General features: G+C 34.2%; 2 protein-coding genes across 5 annotated transcripts in view; one reads left to right on the forward strand and one right to left on the reverse strand.

Annotated features, from left to right (window-relative positions):
• Positions 1-2,439: 2,439 nt before the first annotated feature.
• On the forward strand, positions 2,440-15,920 carry LOC130445598 (regulator of nonsense transcripts 2). The gene is made up of 10 exons (XM_056781325.1): positions 2,440-3,235; positions 5,677-6,026; positions 6,087-6,312; positions 8,035-8,421; positions 11,014-11,476; positions 13,464-13,662; positions 13,716-13,833; positions 13,885-14,292; positions 15,046-15,281; positions 15,357-15,920. The coding sequence occupies exons 1-10, from the start codon at positions 2,569-2,571 to the stop codon at positions 15,690-15,692; spliced, it is 3,390 nt and encodes a 1,129-aa protein (XP_056637303.1). The 5' UTR covers positions 2,440-2,568; the 3' UTR covers positions 15,693-15,920.
• Positions 15,921-16,956: 1,036 nt separating this feature from the next.
• LOC130445032 (pleckstrin homology-like domain family B member 1) overlaps positions 16,957-24,108 on the reverse strand; it is a 138,943-nt gene continuing 131,791 nt past the window's right edge. For all 4 annotated transcript variants that reach the window (XM_056780503.1, XM_056780504.1, XM_056780507.1 and 1 more), the window contains 2 exons: positions 19,116-19,303; positions 16,957-17,577 (listed from right to left, as the gene is read on the reverse strand). In XM_056780503.1, the coding sequence (XP_056636481.1) occupies positions 17,389-17,577; positions 19,116-19,303 (377 nt within the window). In that variant the 3' untranslated portion in view covers positions 16,957-17,388. The remainder of the gene's footprint in view (positions 17,578-19,115; positions 19,304-24,108) is intronic.

Here is a 24,108-nt window from a genome sequence, read left to right on the forward strand (position 1 = left end):
ACAAGAAATTTCAGTCCCCACATTTTTTTATTTCCATATTTCCTCATATATTTTCTCGTTCTTCTCAGTTGATAGAAAATGGATCATTACATCAATTATTAGTGTCTATGTGGAAAAACCTCCAAAATAATTGGAAAAGGTTGCATTCATTACAAGTAGTGTCTCTGATCAGTTGTCAGAGTCTAATTTGTTGCAAGACTCCTAAAGAAGAAGAAAAACCTTCAGTTCATTATAAAAAGTTTCTCTGATTAGTGGTTAGAGTCTAGTTCGTTGAAAGACTTTCAAAATAAGTGAAAATCTTCTCAGTTTATAGCTATTGGACCCTCAGATCAATTGTTAGTGTCTATCATGTGGAAGAACTTTCAAAATAATTGGAAGAAGGTTTAGTTAGTTACAAATGAACTTTGTGATCAGTAGTTAAACTCTAAATTCTTGTCAAACTCCATAGTTTATAACGAACGGACCCTCAGATCATTGGTTAATGTCTATCATGTGAAAAAACCTCCAAAATCATTGGAAAAAGGTTAAATTTATTACAAAAGAACTCTTTGAGCTGCGTGTATTTCCATTTGGGACTTACCCACATTCTTAAACAAAATTGAGCTACCTTCCCCTTCCCCCAAACACTTATGTTTTAATAGAATCTATAAATCACGATGCAGAAATCGACATAAAACAAGGAGAGTTCTATAGGCAAAGAATGTAAATTCAAGACTGTCCCTACCATTCCACAAAAAGTACGTACTTGACCCTTTTACCCTTAAACTTTGGAATTTCCAAAGAAAACAAATACTAATTACAGGCCTTCGTCACCGTCGTATGTGTTTCTTTTGTCGAGATTCTTGGGTACTGTACCGAGTGTATGTTTTTTTAGCCTTTGTCAAATTACAGTATAGTGTAGAAAAATCAAATTTTGCCGATACTTGTTGGATTTTAGTAAAAAATCATTTAAGGTATTAAAATGGTGGTTACATATCCTGAAGGCCATTATCATAAACTGAAAATATTTTCTTTTCTGATATTTTATGACCGGGTTGAACAACTCAACTCACAAATTTATAAAAATTATTTATTAAGAAAAAAAAATATTTAAATTAATTTAATTTGGTTTCAATAATCCGACTAGCGTACTCGACAAATGTCAAACTATTAACACCCCAGTATCTGTGTACAAGTTGCTTAAATACTAAATCTTATCGTATACAAAAGCTATAATTAATTATACAAACGATCCAAGTTACATCAATATAAAATAAAAATAAATAATTTAATACGTTAATAGAACTTCAAGTGTCCTAGGGACACTTGGAATCACTTAACTATTTGATTAACAAATTCTAATAGTTCCCATTAGAAGTGGTCAGTGTACATCCTGGCTTAAGTACTAAATCTTATTGTATACAAGAAAAACGATAAATTCAGTAGTCAAGGGACATTTATGGTCCTTCACATACGTCTGCCTTTCACATTGTTTCATAACACCCCCTCTTAGTACACAAACCCAGGCAAGACGTTTGGATGGAACTGTTAGGCCATTATTTCTCGGGACAGCGAAGTGAGCACTTCTTGAACGCTCAGATCTCAGTGGGGTTACACTGCTTCTAGAGATTCGGCCCGCGCCCATACGATCATGATATGAATGTTCTGAAGCTAACCCGGATCACGTTCATTGTTGTTCGGAAACTGATCGAATTTAATTTGTGTATGGATGTTTGAATTTTGATAATATACACACTTTATATCACATGACTATATGATTAACAGATCCTAATGGTTCCCATCAGGAGTGGTGAGATAATTACCGCAAGTTTTTACAAACTATAATATCAAGATTGTTTTTTTATCTGGCCACCCTTTACAAGAAACTATTAGTATAAGTCTACTTAAAAATATGAGCTTCTCAGAACTATAATCTTGGTTCAGGATAGCTAATTGCGGATCCTAGAACAAGATTTTATTTTCAAATCGATCATTGAAATTCAAAATAACTTACAAAAAATTTAATTTTTATAAATTACTTTCGGCTGTTAATTTCTTTTGTTACTTCTGTTATAGACTTGATAAAGTGTGGATTTATTTCGTTTGATTGTAGGCAATTGTTTTAGAACTCACATGTGGATTATTTTTACATCGATAAGCATAAAATAAAAACGAGTTTTTATATATACGTATAACAAAAAATTAAGAGTTTGCGCTCATTGGTTGGAAGAAATCGAGACAAATCTTCTTTTCTTCATTAGTTTGTCACTAGAGAATAGTTAGTTAATATTAACTCGAATAATTTTACTATCTAATTATATTGAAAAGCAATCTGAAGCAAGATTTTCTATTTTTACGTGAAACTATATTTAAAATTGTTCGTTTTCTCCTATTAAAATTCCTTTCGCTTAAAATCAGGTTTGAATTCTGTTCTGAAACACGACATTTAAAAAAGAAGACGATTTGATTGTTATTTTAATCTTGTCTATGACTACAATTTATAATTGTCAAAATATCGATGATGTTTAAAAGTGTCTTAGTACAGATAAAAATATTAGATAAAATAAGAAATAAATAAAATAAATCAAAATGACGATTAATGAAAATTCGGAAGTTGAAGCGGATCAAGATGCAACCTCCAAAGTTGATACCACTGAGAGTGAAACAAACATTTTGACTTCTTTTATTCAGGAGATGCAAGATAAATTTGAAACGAAAAGGGAATTAAGAGCGAAAAATGCGAACGCTTCCAACACTAGACCTAGTGATTCGTCTTTCAGCAAATTGGACTCGAGTTTGAAGAAAAACACTGCATTTGTAAAAAAAATCAAGAATTTCTCATCACCACATGTGGACAGCTATCTCAAAGACATGTCTGGTTTAAATTTATCCAAGTACATATCAGAAATAGCAGCTGCGATAGTTGACTCCAAACTTAAGATGAGTGATGTACCAGCTGCTGTCAAATTATGTAGTATCTTACACCAAACTTACACAGAATTCTCTCAACACCTTTTTGAAAATTGGCAAAAAGCTTTAGCAGTGAAGGTTGGAGAAAAAATTCCCAATCCCAGCAAATTACGCGTTGATCTGAGATTTTATGCTGATTTACTGCAAGCTGGTATATTCTCAAATAAAAATGCTTTATCTTTACTTGGTTCAGTTTTGACGACACTAATTAATATGGACAAAGAGGAGCACTTCAATATTGCTATTATTTTAAGTTTTTGTAAACATTGTGGAGATGATTATGCAGGTAAGTTTTTTTATCTTGTTTAAGGTTATGTAAAATATACAGTGAAACCAATCATAAAAGTTTTTTTTTTATAATAAAAACTAAATTATTATACAATGGAGCGAGAAAACCAATAATTTGGGGAAGAAGGGGACTGGAACTAGACCTGAATTTTTTTTAATTTTTTAACAGCAGAACTGTACAGAATACTTCAACCAAGCACTCAAATCAAAAAGTGTTTTTGTTTTACTACCCTCGGATATATGTTCCATTGCTTTAGTTCTTGCTTCCTCAGGTGTAAGCCCTTTGCTGAGTTAGAGAAGATACCACCCTGCTCTACTGAGTCTACTCCTCAGTGGGTCAACTCTGCCTCCTGGTTCCAGAAGGTTTTTTCCTTTCTTTTGGAAAAGGGTGATCCCTCTTCTCCCCGTTTCCCTTATTTGTCAGGTACTTGAGAGGTGATTTTTTAGTATGTGCTGTTTGCTCCAGCTGCTTTTTTTCCTTTTTTCTGTCCTCATGGTTGCTCCCACGAGTAGCTAGGGAAGTGTTGGTCCACTTCAGCAGAGTGCCGGAGTAAGGTCTGGATACAATGGAACGTGACCCTGCGTCCCATGGGATCATTTAAGACAGCAATCACCCTGCTGTCATTAATCAATTGTACAATGTTTTCCAAATTGGATTTGGGCTTAGATCAGCTAGGTTTCAATAACGTCACCATGAGAAGAATGCAGTTGAAATCACATACCCCCAATCGTATTCCAAGTATCTAGCAGTCTTGGTGGTCAGTTTATGCACAGTCCTACAACTCCCATGCATCACTTAGCTTACCCGAGTGCTCAGTTTTACACCAATTAGAAAGATTCCCAGAGCTCCCCCGACTCCCTTAGACATTCTGGACTATTCTTGAAAATTTATGATCTTAATAGCAGGACTGGATAGAAAACTACAGCAAAGCTCTCAAATGTATCTGTTCTTAAACATTTTAACCTTGAATGGATCGAAACAATAACTTAATAGTAACTAACCAACCTAACATTACGTTGATGTCAAAGATTTTTTATTTGATTGAGAACAATATTGAATTATTATAAAAAGAAATGAGAAAATCTATAATTTGGTGAAAGATAAGATTTAAATCCATTTAACTGGACCTGAATTCTTTTGTTTTTTAATTCCTTAACAGCAGAACTATGCAGAATAGAAAACCACAGTGATGCTGGTCTTGAACACTCAAGTTTGTTACTTGGAAACTATGACCTTGAAAGGTTCAATAAGTTTACCTAAATAGAAACTACCTATCCCTAAGTTACATTGATGTCAAAGGTTTTCTTAAAATAAAAAATAAAATTGAATTTCATACAAAGGATCTAGAAAATCTTTAATTTGGTGGAAAGGGATGTAATACACAGTTTTGTTTTCCGTAATCCATTGAAAGTAGAATTGTAGAGAATAAATAACCTCAGCTGGGCAATAATATGGTTTTAGACACTCAAGACTGTTGTTTAGAAACTATGCCTGTGAAATTTTTATTGAATTGAAAGTCACTACCTATCCTAAAGTATCCTGTTACCATTAATGGAACAGCAGCTGAGAATAAAAATGTGACTGCAGATTTTGTGGAGATCAGGCTGTATTTGTCTAGAAAAAGGCGATTAACCTCCCTAAAACTGATCAAAATATTAACATTAATTAGTGTTCTTGAATAACAGGAGCCATGTTGAGGCGCTGTTGCCTCAGTAGACACTTAAAGATGCTAGATTTAGCAGAGAATGCAGCGTACAGATTCTGTTGCGCAGAGAATGAAACCTTTATCCACATTCTCTCAAAGTGTGAGACACTAGGGAACTCCAGAACACTACTTCTGGGAGGGTATGAAATAGAAGATGAAGATCTCTGATAACTAGAGATCATCTAAACAGTAAAAGATAAGTGGGATTAAAAGATTAGTTGTAAACACTGAGGTACCCCAGTATAACAGCAAGAAAAGGAGATAATTGATTCTTTGGATCGCAGTGTACAAGATACCTAAGAAAATTGAATTATTATATGAAAGATTTGGAGGAAAGGGGGATTAAAACCCCCTTGCCTGGACCTGAATCATTTTGTCATCCACTAAAAGCAGAATAGTTCAGAATAGAATTAAGACTTAAATATAAACTACCCACCTATTTCCACGCGTTTTCTAACGGGCTATTGTCACTCAACAGAACGCCAGGTGAATAAAAATATATTATACAGGCGTCTGCAGATTTTGTGGAGGACTGGTTGAACCAGGACACATAATTTCTGCATTTGTTATGACAAGCATCTATGCTTTCATTTATATAGAAAATAGAGAATCAACCTCCCTGACACTGTTTCAAATATTAATGTTCTAGGACACAATAGATTTTTTAAGAATGCAATAGATTTCTCGTCTAATCCAACACTTGCTACTTTTATAGTTATACATTTTTTAATAGGTCTTATTCCAAGAAAAATGAAAGAACTATCAACAAAGTATGCAATGGAAATTCCAAAAAGTTCGTTCTTACCACCGGAAAAACAACAGAACGTTCGAGCTTTATTGAAGGATTATTACATTTCGCTTTCCAAACACTTGGTGAAAGATCATATCGAAATGCAAAACTTTGAAAAGCAGAATTTAAGAATACTTCAAACAAAAGGGGAATTGAGTCAAGAGAGGAAGGATAAACTTGAACAACTCCAATCGGCTTATGAGAAACTTTTAGCAAATACACAAAATTTTTCTGATATACTAGACGAAGATATGCCTGTGTTAAGATCACAAACTTTACCTAAAGGTGATGAAGTAAGTTTTAATGTTTCAAAAAAAAAACATGTTATCAAATATTGACATTTTTTATTTCAGAATATGATAGTAACTGGTTCCGGTACAGATTTAGACGACACATCAAATAACGTTGAAAATATATGGTGTGATATTGAAACCCAAAAATTCTATTGCGACTTACCAGAATTGACTGTCTTTCTGCCAACTGCTTTTTTAAATAAAGGCCAAACTCCTCCGCCGACAGAAACGGTAACTGAAGAAGTTTTGGATAGTGATTTGCCTGTTGAAGAATTGGAAGATGACAGTAAGTTTATAATTTATGATAAAAAACAGTTTCTCTGAGATTATAAAAGTTGAAGTGCACTTCCCAACAAAATTAACACCTAATTTGTTATTTGATTTTAACTTTCAATGAAAAAACTTTTAGTGGTTTGTTGTCCAGAAATAATTATTTTTTAAGATTGAAATACTTTTAACCATATTAATTTGATAAAATGGTTTAGTTTGGAATCATTTAAGTTTAAAACGTTGTTCTATAATTTAAATAAAAATATTAGAATCATTACCTCAGAACCAAGAAGAGTGTGCAGCAGCTATTGGATTGATTGGAGAAGACTTCTCACAACTTCATAGTTACATTGTGGGCGTCCAAGGGGCCGTTTAGTACAAAGACCTTCAGATAGGCTCGACTTGCCCCACTTGACGTTACCAAAGGCCGATGTTCTTTGAGAAGCTGATGAGAAGCTTTGGCTTAAACCCTTTGATGTCGTTTGTGATGCTCATGGTGTGGATATGGCGTCTTTTTTTTGGTGAGAGACGCTTGTCTCATGCCAGGTGTCTCTATCCATCTCTGTCGAGCCCGTCTTAGTAGACCGTTGAGACGTAACAGCAACGCTTTTAGACACACCAAGGATGGGTGCTGGGTCCATCGGTTAGTTCCCAATTAGGCGAGTGAGTCCGCATCTTTGTTGCCAAGTTCTGTAGGACTCTCTTGCACTCCAGCTCTAGCCTGGAGCACACTTTTTCAACCGTTATGGCTTGTATGGCAGTTCTACTGTCTGAGTAGATAGAGATTACTGTGTTCCTTAGCCGTCGATTGAGTATCGCGTGTCCGCATCCCATTACAGCGAATTCCTCGGCTTGGAAGGGGGTAGCGTCTTCCCCAAGCGAAAAAGCTTCGCTTATTTTGAGGTGTCTTCCGTAGAAGGCTGCTCCGGCCAAACCGTTTCTCCTGGAGCCTTCTGGGAACCAGGTGGCTCCATTCAATATGGCGGACTTGGAGTTACCATTCCACTGCTCCCGCTCAATGATGTGTGCCTCTAAACCCTTATTATCAGTTGTCACAGGCGTCATTTGGTCGCTGCCCATCTAAATGTTTGGGTATTCACGTGTGTCCAGATTTTTTCATGGCCAGTTGATCCAGCCTGCCATCTCACAAGTACAAGTGGCATAATAGTCGTTTTCTAGAGCATAAAGAAGGTTATAGTAGTCAGAAAGTTTGATTTGAAGATTAGAGTGGTTGCAACTGTAGTTTACAAGAGACCATTTTATCTAGGACCATTGATTGATTGTAATGTCCTCTGATGAGTCCATATTTTGCCTTTTTGACAATAATTGAAATATCTCGACATATAGAAGAGGTACTGGTTTCTAGGCCATATTCACATGGTCATGAATGATCTTAATGCTCTCATTTATTTTATTGACATATTTGAATGACTTTCGTAGAAAAAAATATTAATAAACAACAAAGTTTGACCTCAAGAATCATTCAAAATTATCCTGAAGGAATTGGAATCCAGCTTACAGCCGTGACTCCAATCCGATGGAGCCTCTTTGGGATGTAACAGCTGTGAATATAAATAATCAGGAGGAGGAATTATGTCCTATTAAAATAGTCCCTTATATTATTTTCCCTCTGCATTTCCTACAATAATATTATTCATGATTAAAAAAACCTAAATTATGCATTAATTTTTCAGGGAAGTGTATTTTAAAAATGTTTAAGACGTTCAAAATATTTTAGGTAAAGCTGATGAACCGGTAGCCGCCGAAGAAGAAATAGAAGATTCAACTTCGATAACAGCCAGTAATAAAATAGTCCTGGAAGCCTTTCTCAACAATCTACCGAATTGTGTAAATCGAGAAATGATCGATAATGCGGCAATCGACTTTTTGGTGACATTAAATAACAAACATAATCGTAAAAAGTTAGTTCGTACCCTTTTCGGCGTGAACCGTACCAGATTAGATTTGCTACCTTTTTATGCTCGATTTGTTGCCATTCTACATCCCGCTATACCAGAAGTAGGTAGCGAATTGTGTCAAATGCTAAGGCAGGACTTTAAATATCACGTAAGGAAAAAAGATCAGATAAACATCGAATCAAAGATTAAAGTAGCCAGGTTTATAGGTGAGTACTTGATCCAAACTATAACAATTTTTGACCAGTTAAAACACAAAAAGGCACAGCACTTCAAAGTAAAACGGAGTAGGGCTGAAAATAAAACTTTTAGACAAAATTGAAAAAAAAACATTTTTGAGCGATCACTGAATTGTTACAAATTTGTTTTTAATTGTCCCAAAATATTGCTTTTCAAAAAAAATTTTTTTTCACATATCGCAATTTTGGCAGTTGTTCTGGATTGTTCTAGGTTTGTTCTATATTATTCGAAAGTATCCTATTCAACAAAAAAATTATTTCCCATCCCACTACTACCTCAATTTCGAGTAAAATGAGTTGGTCGGGTTGTTATAAGTTGTTCTAGCTTTTCCTAAATTTTACCGGTTGTTCTATGTTTGTCCTACTTTGTTCCAAAACGGTTCTAAATAGGATTCTCTCCAAATTTTTAGAAAATAAACTTCTTTTGAAAGAAGAACTTGTAGATGGCTTGGAAAATCTAAAAAAAAAACAACCAAAACGAAATTTGCGAATTTTTTTTTGGTTTGGTGCTAGCTAAAAAATTATTTATCGCGAAATTTATGAAAAAAAATTTTTAACGCTATACTTAGTAATAATATAGAACAAACCCTAGAACAACTGCCAAAATTGCGATGCCTAAAAAATGCGGTCGCAAGGCAAATATAAAATTTTCTATAAAAATTTCGTTCTCAGCTCTATTCTCTTCTGGAAAAAAGTACAGCGCAGAACAACCTCAACCTCTAGAATACAGCGAGAATAATCAGAACAAATCATATTTCTCGAAATTGATTTGGTAGTGGGATATAAGTTTACTTTCAAAAGCAATATTCTGGAACACTTGAGAACAAATTTTAAACAATTCAGTACAGTTCAAAAAATCATTTTTCAACGCTGTATTCTGAAATAATATAGAACAAACTTAGAACAACACAGAACAACCATCAGAATCATATTTCTAAAACTTTCCTTTTCAACCCTATGCTGCTCTGGAACAAAGTAGAAACAACTGATAAAAATCGCTAAAATCTATGACAAAGCTAGAACAACTAGAGATTGCTCGAAATTAAGGTGGTAGTGGGATATTAGTTAGTTAGATTATAATCACAATATCTAGAAAGTTTGGTACTAGCTCAAAAATTATTTTTCACTTAATTTGTAAAATAAAACTTTTTTAACGCCATACTTTGGAATAATATAGAACAATCCAAAACAATTACCAAAATTATTATACCTTAAAAAAGAAGTCTCAGGATTTTTTTCTAATTTTCCCCAAAAGTTTCATTCTAACCCTTGGGACGTTCTGGAACAAACTAGAATAAACCCAGAACAACCGCTAAAATCTAGAACAGAGCTAGTATAACTTATATAATAACGATTTCTCGAAAATGAGGTGGCAGTGGGATATAAATTGAAAAAATATAATCATTTTCTTAAGCAAAAAGAAATGGCTTACATACCAAGTATTTGGAAAGGGGTAACGACTTTTCAAATGACAATATGACTATCAGTTAAAAATCACAACACAGTAAAACAAAATTTTGAAAACTAGGGAGTGACAGTAACAAGTGAAGAATTAGACAAGAGGTAATTAATTGGAGCTCTAGGTCTAAAGACATCTCAAGGGTAGCAAAACTAAGAATTTATGAGACACAACCTACTGTGTTATATGGTAGCAAATGTTGGGTATGGAATAAGAAAGAGGAAAAATGCATGAAAGATGAAAGAAGTAGAATGAATGCAGATATTAAAGGGTTATATGGTCAACAAGTGAAGAAATGACAAAAAGAAGTCGTAGAAAATGGCTAGATGCATGTAAGGAAAGTTTACAGAACTTAGGAATCGCAAACTGGTGCAATTCAGCCCTGAACAAAAGGTATTGGAAAAAACAGTGGAGAGACTTCAAGCCATAGATCTATAGCATCTGCTTTGCTGTTTTATACATATTTATGGGGAGTAGTAATAAATTGTCTTGATTTTAGGTCCCTTTTGTATGAAAATCAGTTTTATATCAAATGTAAAAATTGACGTTTGACTTCTGTCCGTATCAAAATATTTTGATATAGAGCGAAATAGGTCAAAAAGTCAATTTTTACATGTGATTTGAAACTAATTTTCATAGGAAAGAGATCTAATGTCCAGACATTTTATCACAAAAAACAAATGAAAAAGTCTAAGGAGTAAAAAGTTATAGAAAATTAATGGAGAATTTGACATGATTATTAAAAGAATCTTCACAATATACCCAAGGGCATTTAAGAACCCTTGATGGAGATCATTCTCAATCATGGAAATTTCGATAAGAAATAAAGTTGAAATAATTGAGAACAGAAACAGATATATAGGATATTCGGAAATCCATTCTAAAAATGCAATAAAAAAAATCTAAACAAACAGCTAAAACTTATCAAAAATCTCCTGTATACAAATTTTCAGAAAAATATTACCAGTAGTTTTTAATATATGTGTCCACATTTTTTCTTCCAGAATTTTTTTTGAAAGTATCAATATTTAAATAATAAATTTTGTTAACGTCTATCTACCAATGTTTTTTCGAAATAATTTTTTTATTTAAATATATTTTAGGGGAACTAGTCAAATTCAAATTGTACTCAAAAATAGAAGCCCTATACTGCCTGAAAGTATTACTGCATGACTTTTCCAATCATCACATCGAAATGGCTTGTAATTTACTAGAAGTATGTGGAAGATTTTTATACTGCAGTCCGGATTCCTACCAAAGAACCAAAGTCTATTTAGAACAGATGATGAGGAAAAAATCAGTGATGGCATTAGATTCCAGATATGTAACTCAAATAGAAAATGCTTATTACTACGTAAATCCACCTGAAGTAGTTACAGTAACCAAAAAGGAAAGACCTTTGATGCATCAGTTTATAAGGAAATTATTGTATCAAGATCTGCAGAAGAACAATACGGACAAAATAATGAGACTTATGAGGAAATTAGATTGGGCCAATCCAGATATAGCTTCCTACGCTATAAAATGTTTAACTGGTGCACACAATCTGAAATACTTCAATATCAGGTAAAAATGGTCTCATTTATTATTTTGTATATACGAGGTGTCGTTGAATTCTTGTTCTATAAAGTACTACTATTTTTTTCAAATTTGGGATTTGGGATCATTGATCGATTTTAATGTCCTCTAATGAGTCCATTTGGCAATAATTGATATGTCTCGGCGTATAGAAGAAGTACTGCTACACTCACATGGTCATTGACAGACATTCTCTTAATGCTTATACTTATTTTGTTGATTTATTTGAACTACTTCTGTCTGAATCAACTGGAACATGTGCTGGACTATTTTAGCTGTTAGTAAGGTCCTGAACCACCTCTAACCGGTGAGATCTACCTAATGGCAGGGTACAGAATTGACCTTGAATATTAATAACTTCTTTAACCGATTTTATAGTTATTATAATGTGTTTGGTGTAATATGTGTTACTATTGCTCATTCAAAGATGAATATTTCTTTCAAAAAGAGTAATAAAATTATTGTTTGGAGATAAGTCTATGACAGTTGATGTGAAAAAATCAAGTGTTTAAAGAATATTTCAAGAATCCAGATCATTGTCTTCAAAAAGGGGAGGAAAATATAGGCTTAAACAGAAAACAACATTTTTTTTACTTGATCATGGTATAGTACCTCAAGTGGAGGGAAAATGCTTTTGGAACGTGACCAGAAGGTAAAATGGAGGCAAAACGCTTGGCATCAAGAATTTCAAGACTATTTCAACATTCCGGATAATTGAATTAAAAAAAAAAGAGGAAAATGTTGGCGCAAACAGAAAACAACTCCAAGCACAAGATAAGGAAAATTAAATCCAAGAAAAACAAGCACAGACCCTCAAAGGTTTTTGCTGGATTATAATATAGAACCTCAACTGTAGGAAAAAGATTTTTGGAAGGTGACCTGAAGACAAAAAGAAAGCAAGAATTTCAACATTTCAGGATTCCGGATCATTGTCTTCAAAATTTGGATGCAAATGGAAAACAACTCAAAACACAAGATAAATAAAATTAAACCTAAGGTCATAATCTGCTCTTGATGGTTCCAAGAGATGATGGAGTCAAGAACTAAATTAGATCAATGTCAAGATCTGTTCTTAAGGTCATTTCTGATAAAGGGAGCCATATTTCATATTAATATTTAAATTTTTTAAACTTACTAGAGTTAATAATCAATGGAACTAATGTCTTAGAAAAAAATTGTTTCATTATTCACTTGTTCCAATTAACACGAACAGTATAGTACCTTTTCCACCCCAAATATCTAGTGATTTATATAAAAATACATTATCGATTTTTATTAATTTGAATTTGAATATGTCTTCAAACACTCACATTCTATCTAGTAGTCCTTTAAATCATAATATTTTCATAAGTCATGCATAGATTCCTCATCATGGGAGGGGCCCTAGAATAAAACCTTGAGGTACTTAGGTTATTAGGATTGTATACTTTGCCCTTACATCTTACACAAGTATTCTAGTACACTTTTCCCTTCAGCTGTAGTAATTAACTAGATTGTTGACGTCTAGGGTTAATCGTTACTTTAGAAACCATATCTGTTGTTAGCCAGCAGCAATTCAAATAATGTATGTACATGGAATAAAATGGTGACTCATTTCATGGATTCTTTCTCTTTGTCTTTGTTGATTTCGCAGCTTTCCCTTCTTATATAGCTCAGTGACTGAAAGAACCTGTTATGTTCTTATTTGGGGCATATATTGCAGATTTCTAGAAACAATGCCAGTGATGCTTTGAGAGCAATGTTCGGTATTTCATCTTATCCTGGAGCCTCGGAGCTTCTTTATTCGTCACTCGATTACCAGTTCCCACCAATTCGTCTTCAAAAGTTCGCACCATTTTTTTTCTAAAAGGTATGGTTTACAGAATTGGCTCGCTACCAGAACAGAACGTACTCAAAGAATCTTCATTTTGTGTCCTTGCCAAAAATTAAAGATTTGGTAATTATACCCTGTAAATTTTTGATATTTTATGTATAGGTGTTTGGCTAATCTTTTGGCTGGTCTTGTGGCCTATCAGGAAGAAGTTGGTACCAAGGTAGTAGACGGTGTTTTAGAAGACATCAGATTGGGAATGGAAGTGAACCTTCCTAAATTCAACCAAAGAAGAATCGCGCAAGTTAAATATCTTGGTGAACTATATAATTATAGAATGGTGGAAAGTTCTGACGTATTCAAAGTAAGTTATATATTTTTATTTGTAAGTTTTTGTGTCATGATAACATTTTTTAGGTATTGTATTCAATAATATCGTTTGGAGTTTCAATGGATCCGACCGAGCAATCACCTCTTGATCCACCACACCAATTATTTAGATTGCGATTAGCCTGCGTCCTATTAGAAACATGTGGTATGTTTAATATTTTTTCCTTTGGTATTAATAACTAAAATTATTTTTCAGGAACATACTTCAGTAGTGGTAGCAGTAAAAGAAAATTAGACTACTACCTAACATTTCTTCAAGCTTATTACTGGTTTAAGAAGAAGATGTGGCAAGACGGATTTCCTCCTATGTTAGAACACATATTTAAAGATACTTTAACGACTTTAAGACCCAAATTGAACCTTTGTCAAAGTTACGAAGAAGCTATTAGAGAATTAAATAACATCAAAGTCACTTTGGGAGTGGATAAACTTTTAGAAACAGGACATGGTACTGGAGACGAAGATGGTTTAGATACTATCGCGGAAACTGATAATGAAGAAGTAGCTGAAGATGAAATTTCGGAAGGTATCACTGCTACCGTTACTGATGATACTGCTACGGAAGATGAGACTGTCGATCATACACAAGGATCAGACGACGAAGGTATTTTTTTTATTTATTTTTATTTATATTTTTTATCTAAACAATTTGTGTTGGTCTCTACTGGCTTTTAATCTCCATATAACGTCTTCTTAGCCTAACGTCCTGGTCGAAAAAAAGGCTTTTTGAAGATTTTTTTCAAAAAACTACAGAATATATCGAGGTAACAAACACGTGATTTTATTCTACATATCAGTAACTGATCACAATAATTTTTTTGAAGCGATTTATTCTAAAATCGCAGCCGTGCAGCGTTTTGCGATGACGTCTCCTTCTAGGGACTTATAGCCTCTGTAATTTTTTCAATCACAATGAGCCAATGTTTCATTGTTGTTAAATGGATTGTGAACCAAGACTTTTTATAATGTTATTTGATGTTAAGATCAATTTGGTATTCTTTGTACTTGAGATAGCGACTAAAGCTAGGAAAATCCCAATGGTGTGCAGAAATTTTGCAGGGAGATATCCCAAAGATCCTACTGTGGATGTACTCGGCATTCGTGAAACAAATCAACACATATAGAATGCTGAAGCTAGTCTAAGATCCCTAGCAGTTAAAGCCATCTCACATTCTGAACTTTCTAAGAGGAACTGGATTGATTGCTGTAAATACTTTGATCTTCAATATCGCAGCAAGAAAAGGAGATACATTAAATTTTTTGGGTTACCTCAATTACATTTGCATACACTTGAAACCCATGATAAATAATCTTGTACTGATCTAAAGATAAATTTTTGACCAATATGGCATTTTAGGAGAAAATATGACAAGCGAAGCAGAGCAAGAACCAGTTTCCGAATCTTTGGCAATTCCGAAAGGACCCAAAAAAGTCGACTGTCCGGAAGATGAAGATTTCCTTAGCGCCTTGGATAAAATGGTTTCCGAAAATATCCAAGAGAGAATGAAAGAACCAGTCAAAGCCGGAAATTTAGACATATCTGTACCAGTCGTACTTAAAACGAATGTTAAAAGAACCTACGAACAGTTACAGGTAAATTATATCCAAATATAGTTTAAATATAATTATTTTTCGAATTATTATTATTAATATTAAATGAATTTTTAGGAAACTCCTAATGAGAACGATCAAGGAAAAATAGGGTTTGTTCTGATGGTTCGCAAAGGCAATAAACAACAATATAAACAATTCGAAGCCGATGTAGATTCGGAATTAGCTCAAAACCTCAGAGATCAAGAACAAGCTCAAAAAGAAGAAAAAGAAAAAGTGAAACGCTTGACTTTAAATATAACTGAACGATTTGAAGAAGAAGATTACCAAGAAATGATGCAACAACAGAGCAAACCAGTTACACAAAATTTGAATAGGGAAAGGAAAAAATACCAACATCTTAAAGGTACCCCAGACGCCGATTTAATATTTGGCCCGAAGAAAGTCCGATAAGAAAAGTTGATCTTAGAAAACTGGCTATCTCTTATCAATCGAAAAATCCACGCGATTGAGATTTCCGTGGAAACTAAACGTCTTATATTCGTTGATGTGTTGACGCTAAGAATCTTTCAATAGAAATGAACCTTTTGATGTAATTAAAAGATTTCGGATAGTTCGATAGGCGTTCTGTAGATTTGTTTATTTACATTGCAAGAATAAATCGACAGTTATTTGGTTAAATTGCATTTATTTTCTACTATTTACATTCCTTTTAATACGCCTCCACAACTTAAAACCAACAATCCTTTAATGCCTTAAACATACAATAGAATGAAATCTCGCACTAAACATCAGTTACCACATCAGAAATTTTAAACTCCAAATACCAAAACACTGAACCTTAATCTTCAAATACTAAAATACCAATCTTCAAATTTTGAACATCAAGACCTTAAACACCAAATTCCATAATACTATAATCTTTAACACCAATCTCCTAATTGTAAACCTCAAATATTAAAACACTAAACTACAAGCTCCCAATTTTAAACCCCTAATACTCAATCGCGAAACACAAAACTGCAAATTGTAAAACCCAAACACCGAAAAACTAGACCTGAAACACCAAACCATGAACTTCAATGTCCAAACTCTAGGTAACAAAGCACCAAATAACTTTCTCCAAATTTTAAATACAAATAACCAACTCGAATTTTTGAATCCCAAATATTAAGACAAACTCCATTCTTTGAACTCCAATTATTAAAACACTAAGTACAAAAACACGAACTCCACATTGCAAACCCCAAAACACAAACTCCACATTTTGAACCCCAATTACTGAAACTCTAACTACCAAAATACAATCTTCAGATTTTGAATCCCATTTACTAAATACCAAAACTTAAACTCTACATTTTGAACCCCAATTACTAAAACACAAAAGTCCTCGAAGACATGCGACATGAAGAGCGAAGTAGGACGTATTACAACTGATACCTGGAGCGAGAAGCCACGCTATGGAACAGCTGAACAAGAAGAGCCCAATATATCATCTTGAATAAACCAGCACTGATCTTGTCCCTCCACTTCAGAAATAAAAGTTTTATTTCCACAGACATTCCGGTCTACCTCTGCGGCGAAACGTAACATATGTGACAATGTGACAACCATAAGGCGTCATACAATGTAATAATGTAATAAGTCAATTTGTACATTTTTCTCCATATAACTTCTTCAGAAGTAACATTATAAACAGTTCAAGAGATATCTTGTCTTATTTTATTCACCAGGTATATGCACATGTTAAAAAAACAAAATTATGTAATATTAATATAGTTTAATAAGAGTTAACACAAATAATTGGGTTTACAGTCTTAGTAGTGTAAAAACACATTAAAAAAATCTTAAATTCTAATAAATTTATTTGTTTTCATTCGAAGGCCACTATCTTGTATAAATTAGATCAAAAATACGTCTTCCAAGTAAAACGTTCATCGGTAACCACCATTCATCGAAATTCAAATCAATTAGATCTATCACATTATATATTCTACTTATATACAAATATTGATATATAAAACTAAATAATTCATTAGAAAAATATGCGTCCGTACGATGATTTTTAGTCATTACGACAAATTGTACATGTATAAGAAAATATATTTCTCGAAATTTCAAACTCGAAAACGTCAAATGTAGAAACTAATCAAGTTCCTGCTTCGAATTCTCGATAACCTTCAGCACCTGTGAAGATGACGTCCACCCAAATTCGCATAGCTTCCGGAGAAGGTGCCATTAAATAGTAGAGGCGCTCGTGTGTTTTTACGATAAAAGTTAAATGGGGATTGGGGGACTTTACACTATTCAAGTGGTCGAGATAAACTTCTTCGATAGCCTAAAACAAAAATTTGATTATTTAAAAATTATGTAAGGACCATTTAGAACATTTTTGATCGGTTCCCAACAACTACCCTTCGATTGCTTTAGTCCCTACCAAGTCATGGAGAAAATAGTTAACCTGCATATCTTGAAGTCTGCTTACATCATTAACAACCATCAATACGGTTCCCGTACACATAAATAAACAGGGAATCCCTGGCCTATGTCACTTACATATGGATTGATATTATAGAGAAATATGGGGAATCCAGAGCAATCCAACTGGACATATCAAACGCTTTTGACATTCTGCCATATCAATCTTCTATGTAAATGAATATCGTACGGTTTGTGGTCCTCACTTGTCGACTGGTTGGTAGATTCCTCAAAGACTAATCCATCCAGGTCACTATCGATGGACACAGCGCAGAAAGATTTAAAGTTAACGATGTACTCGACAATAGCACACTGGTGACGACCTTCAAACCAGTCGCCCCAATAAACTCTGCTAACATCCAAATTCGTAGGAAGCAACAGATCAACTCCACCAATACTGATTTTGAAAACATTCTGGAGTGGACTGGAAGCAATTGAATTTGATTTGGTTCTGTCTGGACATAAAATATCATCATCGCCGCAGATTCCCTTGTTGGGTATTGAGGTTGGGAGCAATATGTACTGGCATAGTCATGAGGCCGAAATAGCTTAGGTAGCTTCAAAAAAACTTGGATCTTTAAAACCAAAAAGCTATATATTCCACAACAGTTGCAATCCTCTACAAGGTCCAGATACATCAAAATTTTGAGTATTTCTGGTTCATTTTTTCCTCGGCTCCCAAGCATACCCCGAGGATACTCGATTCGATACAGAAGAGAGCAATTCGATTTATAGGGGATCGAGAGTTGACCAGAAATTTGGACAGCTTAGAGCATAGAAAAAAGATCGCTGACCCGACTTTCGTTTTACCGATACTACTAAGGCAGATGCTCTTCCGAGTTGTCCAACATAATCCCACCTAGCAGTATTTGCAAGATCTCCTCGATAGGCAGTCGTGGCTCATGAACACCGAGTTCGCCTGCAGACGCCCAGAACGTCAATTTATCGGAACACCTTTCTTTGTAGAACGGCAAACCTGTGGAATCAGCTACCAAGGTATGTCTTTTCGAAAACTACAACCTACAGAAGTTTAAGATCAATATCCACAATTACCTCCATACAGCAGGCACCACTGAAATACTCGAGAGTAATAGGGTTGACCCTCTTGTGCTTAATTTTTACATAGAAAAGGGCAGCACACACATTGTACGTCACGAGTTACTTCCATGTCGCACGACACTTACAAGTTGATTGATTTTACAGCCCTGGCTGTGCTACTAAAAGCTATTAAACAGCCATCTATTGTTCTGCAGAACTTCTTTACGACATATATACATAAAGAAAAACAGTTTATCATCAGTCTCTGAGGACGACAACTTGATTTTTGAAACGCGAATCAGACAGCCACTCCTTGTCCTCGGAACCTTAATGTAATTAAAGAAAACATTAGGTACTCACCTGGAAATAAGCTCCACCTCTGGGTTTCTTTTCACTTTTGTCGGAATAGTAAGCGAAAGTGTGCTTATTTCTGTCGAACACGAACCATCTTCTGGACCAACCATTCAATTTAGAACCTTTTTTATGGAGATATCCCCTACAAATACTAGAATTTATAATCACATGGGGGCACAGCACTACTTGGTGACCTGAAAATGAATAATCATTGATAATTGCTAATTGAATGAGTGAATTTCTGTTACATTTTTCAATAAATCGGTTTATTAATCATTATTATCATCATTATAATAAGATAGACAACGTGGCGTTTGATTTGGAAACACCTGGGGCTTAAAGAAACGACGAGTTATTTGCTTTATATACGAGTCTAAACAGGATGTTTTTGTGAGCCTGTTTTTTCTTATAGTTTCTGAAAAGGATTGACATACATTTCAAATAAATATCTTTGCTTCAAACTTTAGTAAAATACATTGTTTTATTAAAAACAGAAGTGATTTAAAGGCCCCCATACACTACGCGTAAACACTACAATCTTAACCGAACTGTTAAAATTGCGCCTACAAAATTGCTAGTGTATGAGCCAATTGAGTTTTTACCCTCAAACTCTGAAACAAGGCTGCTCAACCTTTTGAAGAGTCGGGTCAAACGGTAGATTCAGTCGTTAACGACGGGCCACTTATATTTCCTGTTTCAGTTACTCTCAGAACAAGCGCATAAAAACTTAATTATTAAGAAAATAAAGTTGAATTATTGTTTATTAGGAACAAATTGTATCTTATTCTAAAATCTAAATAAAGAAACAAAATTGAAAATTGAAATCCAGGGTAATTTGTTTATACAATCAATGTGATTTCTGCCATTGTTTGTCTTTTAATAATTTACTTGTTTGGCGACAAATCCGACGTTGACAGTAACAACAAGTCACAAATATGTTACTCAGTTAAGGATGTGCGGTATTTATTTTTTACATAATTAAGATCTGAAAAAACCTTTTTGCATACATATGTTGATCCAAAACTACTTAAAAACTGTAACGCCAGGTCAGTTATTGCTGGAAATTTGGTACCAATTTCCAGAAATCTGCAAAATCTTCTATATAATTTTGTGCTTTCGAAGACAATTTGTTAGCAAAAAGGTTTTTCAACGTATCATGATTTTGCAGTTCAACAAGTTCTAATTGAATATTGGCAGGATAAGTAACTATTTCAGCCAAATTCATTATGAAAGGATTTATAAAAATTTGTACATTGTGTTTTTTACTCTCGAAATCTTGAAATTTCCTCAAATGACTGTGATAAGCATTTAATTTTAGATTGGTATTTAGAGTAAATAACAGAAACAATGTTGAGTTCCTATTTCAAATGTTTTAGTGTGGGGGAGAGATCAATGTTTTCTGTGGCCAAATTAATTGAAAAGAGATTCAATTTTGTTTTGAATCCCCTTATCAAATTAAACATAGTCGGAATGAACACTCTTTACCCTGTAATTTGAGATTCAAAATGTTGAGGTAATTCGTAATGTCAACAAGATCACTCAACCAGGATGTATTCTTCCGTAAATCAACTTCGAATGGTGAAGCCCCTCTCTGCTCTAAAAATTGCGATACCTATTCTCTCAAGTTGAAGAAATGTTTCAACATGCTGCCGTTTGAAAGCCATTGCACGGCACAATACAGTTGTAACTCTCCATATTCTCTGATTTCTTCTTCAAATAATAGCCTGAATTGACGTCTGTTAAGAGCTTTTGCACGTACGTAATTTATGCAGCGTACTAAAACCACACTTGCGCGGGCCACTTAAAATTCCTTCGCAGGCCTGGGGTTCAGCAGCCTGGGGAAAAAGTGTTCGTGCAAATCTGCTAATATATGTGGTGTATTCATTCAAATCCGTCGTGAAAAGACATAGTCGTTCTGCAAAATGGCCGATACAAGAATGTGGAATAAAGATTTTACTATTGAATTTTTGGAAAATAGAATCTTCAAAATATTTCGACAGAATTAAAAAAAACAATGCATATGAAATTATGATCAAGTTGCGAGAAATAGATCTAGAACCTTCTAAAAATGATGTTAAGAAAAAGTATGACTCACTAAGGGGATCTTTTAGAAAAGAAATGAAAAAAGTAAAGACATCATACAAATCTGAAACAGGGTCGGATGGTATTTACACACCACGTTATAAGTATGTATATGATTATATTTTAGTTGTAGGTACAACAAGAATCGCTTATTAGTGCAATCACTTTAAACAACTCTAATTTTATTTGTACTCTGTTTTTTGAGTTTGCAATTATGTCTTTGCGGTTCATCGTAAGACACACAACTGCAGACGTTCTTTTCCGACACATACAATTTAACTGTTCGGTTAAGATTGTCGTGTTTACCAGTAGTGTATGGGGACCTTAAGACATTTTCTGAAGACAAAGTTAATCGAAGATCAATCACGTAAGTCTTCATCTTCAAGAACGTATTAATATTTGACAGAATCCGGAAATTGTCCTTCCAGATAGACGGCTGATTATCCGTTTCTAAAAGAGAATACTCGTATGAGAGAAAAAAAGCAGTGAGCAGCAGAGCTCCATCACGAAAGTCGAATTTTTCGTTGAATGAAGAATTTAACTAATACACAAACAAATCTTTCCACAAAATGAATTTCTTGGAAATGATATCAATTCTCAATCTTATTTCTTTATATGGAAAATTTGCTATTCCTCAATAACTTTTCATTTCACAAGTTAACTCTCTCTCTCGAATGAAAATTCTTAATTTCAATAGACCCGGTGGTCTCGAGCCCTCTTGTTCAATTCCAATTGACAACAAAGAAAAAATTGTCATAATGACAAGAAATTTCGAAAATGGGAAGTAAAAAAAATCACCCTAGCAACGATCTTACTCATATTATTCATTAAATAGGAGGCGATCCAGTTCAACAATTACAACGATCAAAATGATTTCGGGCGTTTTGTGCTAGAAGAACTGAAGAAGAAAACTTTGAACTTGAGAAAGACGATTCTTCAACATCACACCCCTACTTGCATGCGAATTTCGAACCCTCTAGTTAAACTTTTTCTGGCCAAAAAATAAGAAAATATAACAAAAATGACCATAAAATGGAAAGGGGTGGAGATGGAAAGTTTCGACCTTAGACAGGAAATCATCTCGCAACTAATTGAACCTACATGTGAAATTTCATTTTTCAGCCGCTTATCTTTTGACCTGCAGAGGTGAGCAAAGGTCAAAAACCACTTTTTTTGCACTGCGACCCCTCGAAATATTCATTTGTTTTCAACCAAACTCTAATAATATTAATCCGCCGCCAAAAAAGCCATGTATGCTAATTTTTAACCAAATCGGACCCATAGCAATTGCTCGAGAGACGAAAATAAGAATTGTAGCTTAAACAGATATAAACGAATTTTTGACAAATAAAACGTTCCTGTGGCACCTCAACTTTGTTATTCTTTCGACTTGAGTCTAACTGAATTTTTGTTCGTCTCAAAATTGAATAATTATCTCTTGGCATACTTAAAAACATTTAAACGACTGAAATCCTGAGAGCTATTTCATTATTGGAGTTTTATCAGCTCTATGAAGATTGGAGGAACCATATCCAGTATTTCGCGGCTGCCCAACGAAGTTATATTGGAGGAGGCAATATTTCATTCATTGCCTTCCACAAAAACGAACCATTAAGTCGTGCGACTAACTAGAAAACACATTTTTTTGCCAAAAATCGATTTTATTTATCTCGATGCTGTTCTTGTAGAAGGATTTATCTTTTGTCTCAAAAAAGGCTTCAGTTTCTATAATTGCTTTTTCATTTGAGCTGAATTTCTGACCGGCGAACATTATTTTTTGAGATCTGCGAATAGTCAATAGTCACTGCGGGACAGATCTGGACTATACGGTGTATGAAGAAGCAATTCGAAATGTAATTAGTTCAATTTAACCATCGTTGCCATCGGCGTGTGTGTGAGGTGATATATATAATTATAATTGAAAGTGGAAAGCCGCATAATGATTCAGGTGGTGTTTCCGTTAGTTGCACTTCTCTTGATGAGCAACACATCGCGACTGAATCATCCTTAAATTTGAGATCACGAAAATTAGGGTATTCCTTGTCCATAGTACTGATGACCACTTTGGTATGAGCATAATATTCAACATCAGTTTCATACTGGAATGCTTGTTGAAATAATTAATCTGATGCAAATGCTTGAAGTACTTGTTGGCGTTGTTGGTCAATTCTTCTACGTCTGTCGACTATGAATCTGCGCGTTTCTCTTCGTTCTAACTCTCTCTATTGATTTCGTTTATGTCGTGACTTTTGTGATTGCGATTCACGTAACTGCGCCGCGCTCACACACACATATCCATTGTTTTATTGGGCTGATCTTCGTGTTCTTATATCTTGCACGACTCTAACATTTGATTGTTCGACGACTCAAATTGGCGTCTTTGCGTCTTGCATATATATAATTTCAAATAAAAACTTATTTTCACCCACTTCATCTAGAGTGTGATAGAGTGTTAAAAATCGATTGGTGAGTTCCCGTTTTTTGGACTTCCAGCCTAAATAATTATTGTACTGAAAATTTACGAGAGAAAAATTAACATGAGATTTCAAGGGAAAATCAAAATGATACGTATAACAGTCACTGCTACAATCGATACACAAATAAAACGAAAAAAAAAATGGCCGAAAACTGTATAGCGAGTAAGACAGGAAACCGGCTTCGTTGTCATCCCTACTCCGTGATGTTTGCTGGTTGAGAAGTGACACCTGGCGGGGATAACTGATCGATTAAATTAAATTGAGAGAAAAAACATAATTAGAAAAAATTGAAATTATAAACTCTGAATAAGAATTTATCGTACTACAATTATAATATTCGATTACCATCATGTATTGCGGATAAAAATCGCGATGGAAAAAAGGATGAAAACTTGAGAATAATATGAATTTTTTTTATTCCATATCATGACAAAATAGAA

The sequence above is a fragment of the Diorhabda sublineata genome, chromosome 6, assembly GCF_026230105.1.
Source record: "Diorhabda sublineata isolate icDioSubl1.1 chromosome 6, icDioSubl1.1, whole genome shotgun sequence".
Classification (NCBI taxonomy): Eukaryota; Metazoa; Arthropoda; class Insecta; order Coleoptera; family Chrysomelidae; genus Diorhabda; species Diorhabda sublineata.

Excerpts from the sequence above, each read along its gene's own strand:
- LOC130445598 (XM_056781325.1), top strand. The coding sequence starts at position 2,569 with ATGACGATTAATGAAAATTCGGAAGTTGAAGCGGATCAAGATGCAACC. Across the intron at positions 8,422-11,013 it reads TAAAGTAGCCAGGTTTATAG|GGGAACTAGTCAAATTCAAA; the intron begins GTGAGTACTTGA and ends AATATATTTTAG. Across the intron at positions 13,663-13,715 it reads AAAGTTCTGACGTATTCAAA|GTATTGTATTCAATAATATC; the intron begins GTAAGTTATATA and ends AACATTTTTTAG.